Source organism: Trichechus manatus, unplaced genomic scaffold (assembly GCF_000243295.1).
Source record: "Trichechus manatus latirostris isolate Lorelei unplaced genomic scaffold, TriManLat1.0 scaffold00111, whole genome shotgun sequence".
NCBI classification, from domain to species: domain Eukaryota; kingdom Metazoa; phylum Chordata; class Mammalia; order Sirenia; family Trichechidae; genus Trichechus; species Trichechus manatus.
In genome coordinates, this window is record NW_004444047.1 from 3,927,154 (window position 1) to 3,936,581 (window position 9,428).

Sequence of the window (9,428 nt, forward strand, 5' to 3'; positions counted from 1 at the left end):
GGGCCGTGAGCGTGGGGGCCCCCAGCCCAGGCTGCCCTGCTCACCACAGCACGGGCCGTGAGCATGGGGGCCCCCAGCCCAGGGAGAAGCCCTGAGCCTTTCTCCCAGGAAGGGGGTGAGAACACCTACACTGCAGGCTGCTCTGAAGAGAGACAAAGTCTTAAACATACAATTGTTTGGCACGGGCCACAACCAGGGGAGCTGCTGTCACAACACTCTGGTGACCCCCTCCTCACTGGCCTCCCTCGGATACGCCTGTCTTGGGCTCTTTCGATGGGGGTCACCTTCCTGTAAAACATGAGGACCACAGGCTTAGAGCCCACTCCTTCTCGAAAAATAATCCCCTTCTTGGAAATATCTAAGAAGAATTCTTCCAAACCCTTTCTCCTTTGTGTTTGTTCAAAAACCCCAACCCCCTGCCCCTGCATTGATTAGGACTCCTGGCGACCCCAGTGTGCAGAGAAGAACTGCTCCACGGGGTTATCAAGGCTGTGACCTTTCGGAAGCAGGCAGCCAGGCCTGTCTTCTGAGGCACTTCTGGGCAGGCCTGAACTGCCAGCCTTCCAGTAGGTAGTCAAGCGCTTAATTGTTTGCCCCACCCAGGGCCTCCTTTATGCTCGCTAGCTCCCACTCTTCCCTCTGACCCTACCCCGCCCCGCTGCCCACAGAGCCTCGCCTGCCTGGCCGCGGGGCCTCTCTAGGACAGTCACACTGCTGCCAGCAAGAGACGAGCCGGCCGTCACCACGTGTGACTGGCCATCCCCTGAGCGCCTGCTTCTCCACTTCCCTCATTTCTGCCATTGACAGGAGCTCTCCTGTGCACTCTGGCCAGCCTGCCTCCCACGGGCCAGGCATACAAACACGTCACCGCGTTTCCTCCCACGGCCCGCCGGCCCCCCTCGGAGGACTGTGGCTCATGCCCAGACCCTGTCCACACGCCACAGCCGCAGGCGACACCACACACCCACCATGGGAATGGTCGCCGTGCTCCCTCTTCTTCTGGGACCGCCCCGTGCTCCTGTTTCTTGACCAGGAGAAAAACGCTCCCTTCCGCTTCTTCTCAGCGTCCTCCTCCCCCAGGTCTTCATTCAGGGATCTTCCGGATTTGGATTTTCCACTTAACTGTTGTCAAATGGCACACTTGGTTAAGATGATGTAACTTACTTAGTATTACAGCAGATGGAGTACGTTATCTGATACTGACAGCCGGGAGTACCCTATGGAACCATCTAGCTCCTTGAACTGCAGGCTGGAGCCCTTCCCTCCCATGCTTGGCTCAGAGTCTCAGCATAAGGCTCATTCTGAAGGGCGAGGTCTGAGGAACTGACCCCTCAGCTAGGGGAAGTGCGAATGGACACAGGCGTTTATTTTCCCTTCCCATGGATGGCTCTCACGTCTCCCATGTCAGTTGGGGAGGCCACTGGGCCAGAGGGCACCTTCTTGGGTGTGGAGACGTTGGAGAGGTCCGAGCCGACACTGTGTTTGGAGGCCGGGCTGCTGGGCACCTGCTGGGCATCGGGCAGCGAGCGGCCCTCCACCTCGGCCAGGATGCACTCCTGGTACAGCTGCGACTTGAGGAAACGCGTGTAACTGTCGAACTTCATCAGGTTGAAAATCTGGAGAGTCAATGCAGCACATAGCAGAGGCAGGAGCTGGGGGGCATGTCCCTTGGGTGCAGGGCCTGGAGCCCACGGCCGTTCTTGGGGGGACACTGTCCCGCCCACCCCTGGGCCCCTGGCTACTTCTCCTCACAAAGCAGCCCCTCCTTTGTCACTTGTACACCTGGCCAACTCGCAGAGCTTAGCTAAGCCAGTCCCAAGGGTGGACGCAGACACCCAGCAGGCAAGCTTCTAGAACCTGGCCTTGGCTGGCTAAGAGGGGAACCAAAAGCAACTAGGCTTCTAAAGGAACTGAGAAGGAACCTGAAAGTACCTTATCCGATTGTTTTACATCGTTCCTGTGACTTAGAGTTAGTCTCTGGGAAGGCCAGTGAGAAGCTTTCTAGAACACGCGTTCTAAATGCCATTAGGTCTAAGGTACATGTTTTCATGACAGCAATGCTGTCAAATTTCTACAAATCCGGATATACATGTGTCATCCCACACGAATATATGGTTTCCACACTGCACATCCTTCTGCCTCCCTCTGAGCCCAAAGCCCCATGGGTATTATAACCCGGGTTCCTCTCAACCCACACTCCCCTCTCCGTCTGGGACCTGTGTACAGGCGCCCATTCCAGCTGGCGAGCCCTTCACCCAGCCCCGCCAGGAGCCTCGTGGGAGCGGAGGTGTGTGCAGTACCTGGAGCTGCTGCTCCTTGAACATGTCAGGGTGCGGGGCATTGAGGATGTCATCCGCCAGCTGTGCCTGGCTGTCAATGTTGACGGGGGTGGTGGCTTTGCTGCACAGGAACTTAGTGAAAATCTCCCGGGCCCTGTAGGAGAGCTGACAGGTAATAGTGCATGAGCAGACATGCTGACTCTAGGCCTGCCCCGTGTGTGTGTGTGTGTGTGTGTGTGTTCTGTGGTTTTACTGCTGTGTCCCTGTGCCCGACAGTTCCGGGCATGAGAACATTTTCATGGGCCCAGCAAACATTTCTTGCTTGGATGGATAAATAAAAGTGGCACCAGTATTAAAATGCTCACTGCATCAGCTCTGCTCTATTTCTTAAATGGCCAATTTAAGCATCCGACGGCAGGAGGCATCTCCGTGCCACGCACGCACGTGTGTGTGTATGCGTGTGCATGTGATCGTGACAGCTTGTTCTTGGGAAGCTCAGCAGAATCTGAGCCTAACCAGTGGATCCAGGCAGCACGGGCTGGGGTGGCTCTTCCACCGTTAGTGGGCAGGGAGGAGGGCACGAGCCATGGAGGTGGCCGTGCCAGATGCCAGGCAGGGCAGCCACTGAAGAGGCCCCGGGCCTGTCCTGCCCGCACACGTGCCTGGGTGTCGGGAGACTCTCCTAGTGCTGGGTGCCTAAGACCCCCTGTGAGGCAGCTGTGAGTGACATTCTCGGGTACACTTCCACCTACAACTGTCTCGTCACTGCCCTTTAAACGCACACTTCCCTCTTGATGGAGACGCAGCTGCTGACGAGGGTTTTATGTCAAAGCCATACATAGGCTATGTTTAGGCAAAATTAAATATCATGTATATTAAGAAATTTATTCTGAAAAGGAAACGGTATTTGAAAAGCCATGTGAAATACTTCCACATGCACTTTCAATGCCAGCCGCGTGCTAGCCAACCTACATGCGTCTTTCAGCTCCGAGGTGTAACAGACATACCTCTTTTTTGTCGTGCGCAGGGACATGATTAAAATATTCACAGGCCTGCCAGAATAAAATGTTCTCCTCACTGAACTCCTTCCTTAGGAAATCCTAGAAAAACACCACCAGCGAAGAGTCACACGGTTATCAGTGAGCGGGGAGCTGCCATCTGTGTGCACACGGGGGCTTCCCTCGTTCCTACACTTCCTTACTCTGTGGACAGGGGGAATGACGGCATCTTCTTGGGCCCCGGAAGATACCCTGGAAGGGCCCAGAGTCTGGGAACCTTCGCTTTGGCACTCATGTCTGTTCTCTGAGAACTTGCTTACACAAAGCTCAAATGATACTTGCTGGGATCTCAAGTCGGGGGCAGGGGGAGAGTTCATGGGGAGCTGGGGGAAGGCAGGACATAGACGCCCCTGGGCCCTCGCCCTGGCCCTAAGGGAGGACATGGGGAGAAAGAGACCCCTGCCCCATGGACTACTTGGGACCCGGCACACCTGTCCCCATGACTCAACATGCCATCACTTTCTGGGGTACCCAAGCCTGGCTGAATACAGCGACAAGGGTTGGTCTGGGCATGGACCCCTCCTCTGGGCAGAGATGAGCAGCTTCCCGTTCAGGGCCCCCGCACAGGCTCAGCGGCCCTCCATACTCACAGAGAAGTACTTAACGCCCACGGGGTCCTGGAGGAGGCGCTCAAAGGACACGGCCCAGCTGGCGACCCGCCTGGCACGCAGGTGCCTGCAGCTCTGCACGCTGGGGAGGCTGGCATTGCTGCTCAGGCTGTGGTTGCTCACGCAGTCCTTGAGGTTGCCGCCGTCCAGCTCTGCGGGCGACACAGACACCCACTGCAGCCCTGCTCCCGGCTTGGGTGCGCGTTCAAGAGCACACTCACCCAGCAAGCGCTGCCACGCAAAGGAGACTGGGGGGGGGTCACCAGTACATTTTCTCTAAAGCAGCAAAGGGTCCTGTGCATCCACACCATGCCGAGTGCTGGTCTAGAAACAGGGGACACAGCAGTGAGGAAAGCAAAACCCTGCCCTGACGCAACTATACACACACTCACACACACAAACACGCTCACACATACTTACAAACACACGCACACACACACACACTCACGCACAAACTCATGCTCACAAACACATACACACAGCCACACTCATTCACACACACATTCACTCATTCACTAACACACATGCATGCCCACTCACACACTCATGCACACTCACACAACAGCACACTCACAAACACACCCACCCACTCACAAGCACACTCGCACACAATGCACTCACACAATGCACTCACACACTCATTCACTAACACATGCACACTCATGAACACACACCCACTCCCATGCACACTCACACGCTCCCTCATTCACTAGCACACATGCACATGCACTGTACTCTCAAGCACACACACAGACTCACACACACACTCATGCACACTGAAACATACCACTGAAGCACACTCACTCAGAAACATACTCTCATGCACATACACCCTCATGCATGCACACACACACACTCATGCAGTGTCACTCATGCATACACACATTTGCACACACTCTCATACACATACACCCTCATACACACATGTGAACACAATCACACACACATTCACCTACACTCTAACAACAGCAGACTATGGCCAAGGGGATAAGCAGGAAAAGCAACTGTGATGGTTAAGGTTATGTGTCAACTTGGCTAGGCCATGATTCTCAGTGGTTTGACAGATATGAGGTAATCATCCTCTATTTTGCGATCTGATGTGAGCAGCCAACCAGCTGAAGGGCCAATCAGTTGAAAGCCAATCCGTTTTCTTAGAGGTGTGGCCTGCATCCAACATATATGAATTTTCTGACAAATCTCTCTCCAGATCCTGTATCTGACTCGTCATCCTCTGACCTCCAGTTCTTGGGACGTGAGCCAGCAGCCTGCCACCTAATCTGCAGATATTGGGATTTGTCCTCTCCCCTAACCCTGTGAGGCAGCAGCCTGCCACCTGACCTTCCAATCTTGGGTTTGTCAGCCCCTGTAACCATGTGAGTCAGGAGAAGCCTCTAGCCTGATGCCTGACTGACAAATTTGGGATTTGCCAGCCTCCACAACTGTGTAAGCCATTTCCTTGAGATAAATCTCTCTCTCTCTCCACATATAAACCAGAAAAACCAAACCCACTGCCGTTGAGTCAATTCTGACTCACAGTGACCTCATACAGTTTCTAAGGCTGTAAATCTCTACAGAAGCACACTGTCACATCTTTCTCCCGCAGAACTGCTGGTGGTTTTGAACCGACAACCTTTCAGTTAGCAATCAAATTCTTTCACCATTGCATCACTAGTATATATATATACACCCCAGGAGTCTGTCAGTTTGTCTTACTGTGGGGGCTTGTGTGTTGCTATGATGCTGGAAGCTATGCCGCTGGTTATTCAAATACCAACAGGGTTGTCCATGGTGGACAGGTTTCAGCAGAGCTCCCAGACTAGGACAGACAAGGAAGAAGGAACTGGTGGTCTACTTCTGGTAAGAATTAGCCAGTAAAACCTTATGAATAGCAGCGGAATATTGTCTGATATAGTGCCTGAAGATGAGCCCCTCAGGTGGGAAGGCACTCAAAACACGATTGGGGAAGAGCTGCCTCCTCAATGTAGAGTTGACCTTAATGACGTAGATGGAGTCAAGCTTTCAGGTCCTTCATTTGCTGATGTGCCATGACTCAAAATGAGAAGAAACAGCTGCAGACATCCATTAATAACTGGAACCTGGAGCATACAAAGTATGAATCTAGGAAAATTGGAAATCGTCAAAAATGAAATGGAACATATAACCATCGATATCCTAGGCATTAGTGAGCTGAAATGGACTGGTACTGGCCATTGGAATCGGACAATCGTATGGTCTACTATGCTGGGAATGACAACTTGAAGAGGAATGTCGTCGTGTTCATCGTCAAAAAGAACATTTCAAGATCTATCCTGAAGTACAATGCTTTCAGCGATAGGATAATATTCATATGCCTAAAAAGAAGACCAGTTAATACAATTATTCAAATTTATGCACTAACCACTAAGGCCAAAGGTGAAGAAATTGAAGATTTTTATCAACTTCTGCAGTCTGAAATTGACTGAACATGCAATCAGGATGCACTGATAATTACTGATGGTTGGAATGCAAAAGTTGGAAATGAAGAAGCACTGGTAGTTAGAAAATATGGCCTTGGTGATAGAAACGATGTCAGAGATCACATAACAGAATTTTGCAAGACAATGACTTCTTCATTCCAAATACCTTTTTTCAACAACATAAACAGCAACTATACATGTGGACCTCACCAGAAGGAATACCCAGGAAACAAATCGAGTACGTCTGTGGAAAGAGACGATGGAAAAGCTCAATATCATCAGTCCGAACAAGGCAACGGGTCGACCGCAGAACAGACGATCAACTGCTCATATGCAAGTTCAAGTTGAAACTGAAAAAAATTAGAACAAGTTCAAGAGAGCCAAACTATGACCCTGAGTATATCCCACCTGAACTTAGAGACCATCTCAAGAATAGATTTGCCACGTTGAACACTAAAGACCAAAGATCAGATGAGTTGTAGAATGATATCAAGGACATCATAGATGAAGAAAGCAAGAGGTCATTAAAAAGACAGGAAAGAAAGAAAAGACCAAAATGGATGTCAGAAGAGACTCTGAAACTTGCTCTTGAACGTCAAGTAGCTAAAGCAAAAGGAAGAAATGATGAAGTAAAAGAGCTGAACAGAAGATTTCAAAGGGCGGCTTCAGAAGACAAAGCAAAGTATTACAATGATATGTGCAAAGACCTGGAGACAGAAAACCAAAAAGGAAAAACACGCTTGACATTTTGCAAACTGAAAGAAATGAACAAAAAATTCAAGCCTTGAGTTGCAATACTGAAGGATTCTGTGGGGAAAATAATAAACGACACAGGAAGCATCAAAAGAAGATGGAAGGAATACACACAGTCACTATGCCAAAAAGAACTGGTTGATGTCAGCCATTCCAGGAGGAGGCATATGATCAGGAACCAACGGTACTGAAGGAAGAAGTCCAAGCTGCACTGAAGGCATTGGCAAAAACAAGTCTCCAGGAACTGATAAAATGCCAGTTGAGATGTTTGAACAAACAGATGCAGCGCTGGAAGTGCTCACTCATCTACGCCAAGAAATCTAGAAGACAGCTACCTGGCCAACCGACTAGAAGAGATCCATATTTATGCCTATTCCCAAGAAGGTGATCCAACTGAATGCAGAAATTATTGAACAATATCATTAGTATCACACACAAGTAAAATTTTTCTGAAGATCATTCAAAAGAGATTGCAGAGTACATCGACAGAGAACTTCCAGAAATTCAAGCCAGATTCAGAAGAGGACATGGAACCAGGGATATCATTGCTAATGTCAGATGGATACTGGCTGAAAGCAGAGAATACCGGAAAGATGCTTATCTGTGTTTTATTGACTATGCAAAGGCATTCGACTGTGTGGATCATAACAAATCAAGGATAACATTGTGAAGAATGGGAATTCCAGAACACTGGAATTGAGCTCATGAGTATCCTGTACATAGACCAAGAGGCTGTTGTTCGAACAGAACAAGGGGATACTGCATGGTTTAAAGTTAGGAAAGGTGTGCATCAGGGTTGTATCCTTTCACCATACCTATTCAATCCGTATGCTGAGCAAATAATCCAAGAAGCTGGACTATATAAAGAAGCATGTGGCATCAGGATTGGAGGAAGACTCATTAACAACCTGCGGTATGAAGATGATACAATCTTCCTTGCTGAAAGTGAAGAGGACTTGAAGCACTTACTGATGAAGATCAAAGACCACAGCCTTCAGTATGGATTACACTTCAACATAAACAAAAATCCTCACAACTGGACCAATAAGCAACACCATGATAAACGGAGAAAAGATTGAAGTTGTCAAGGATTTGATTTTAGTTGGATCCACAATCAATACCCATGGAAGCAGCATTCAAGAAATCAAAAGACGCATTGCATTGGGCAAATCTGCTGCAAAAGACCTCTTTAAATTGTTGTAAAGCAAAGATGTCACCTTGAAGACTAAGGTGCACCTGGCCCAAGCCATGGTGTTTTCAATCGCCTCAGATGCATGTGAAAGCTGGATGATGAACAAGGAAGACCGAAGAAGAACTGACGCCTTTGAATTGTGGCATTGGTAAAGAATATTGAATATACCATGGACTGCCAAAAGAACGAACAAATCTGTCTTGGAAGAAGTACAACCAGAATGCTCCTTAGAAGCAACGATGGCGAGACTACATCTTACATACTTTGGACATGTCAGGAGGGATCAGTCCCTGGAGAAGGACATCATGCTTGGTAAAGTAGAGGGTCAGTGAAAGAGAGGAAGATCCTCAACGAGATGGACTGACACAGTGGCTGCAACTATGGGCTCAAGCATAACAATGATTGTGAGGATGGCGCAGGACTGGGTAGTGTTTCGTTCTGTAGTACACAGGGTCGCTGTGAGTTGGAACTGACTCAACAGCACCTAACAACAACATAAACCAAAAACCAAACCCGCTGCTGTTGAGTCAATTCTAACTCATAGTGACCCTACAGGACAGTGTAGAACTAACTGCTCCATAGAGTTTCCAAGGGGCACCATATTATATATATACATATATATATACATATATATATATGTATATATATGCTACATTAGTTTTGTTCCTCTTGAGAACTCAGCCTGAGACAGCAACCATAAACAAAAACTGCACACACACTCACACGCAGGCACACACTCACACACACTTACATGCCCACACTCACACAGCACACAGCAATAAGAATGGATGCATTTGGAAAATACAGTGTTGAACACAAGCAGCCAGACCCAAGAGAGTGTCACTGTCTGACTCCATGTGCATCCAGTCTGACGGGTCAGAATCCCTGGGCATGGACGGGCCTCTCTGGGCTGTGCCCCGTGGTGTGCACCTCTGTGTATAGGATCCGTGGGCACAGAGGGGCCTCTCTGGGCTGTGCCCCATGGCATGCACCTCTGTGTGCAGGACCCTGGGCATGGACAGGCCTCCCTGGGCTGTGCCCCACGGTGTGCACCTCTGTGTGCAGGACCCTGGGCATGGACA

General features: G+C 49.6%; 1 protein-coding gene across 1 annotated transcript in view; it reads right to left on the bottom strand.

Moving 5' to 3' along the window:
• The window catches only part of RGS12 (regulator of G protein signaling 12), a 122,188-nt gene that overhangs the window by 18,361 nt on the left and 94,399 nt on the right, over window positions 1-9,428 (bottom strand). The window contains exons 4-8 of the mRNA XM_023738004.1: window positions 3,928-4,097; window positions 3,287-3,379; window positions 2,301-2,444; window positions 1,437-1,616; window positions 969-1,122 (exon numbers count right to left, since the gene is read on the bottom strand). Coding sequence (XP_023593772.1) covers window positions 969-1,122; window positions 1,437-1,616; window positions 2,301-2,444; window positions 3,287-3,379; window positions 3,928-4,097 — 741 coding nt within the window. The remainder of the gene's footprint in view (window positions 1-968; window positions 1,123-1,436; window positions 1,617-2,300; window positions 2,445-3,286; window positions 3,380-3,927; window positions 4,098-9,428) is intronic.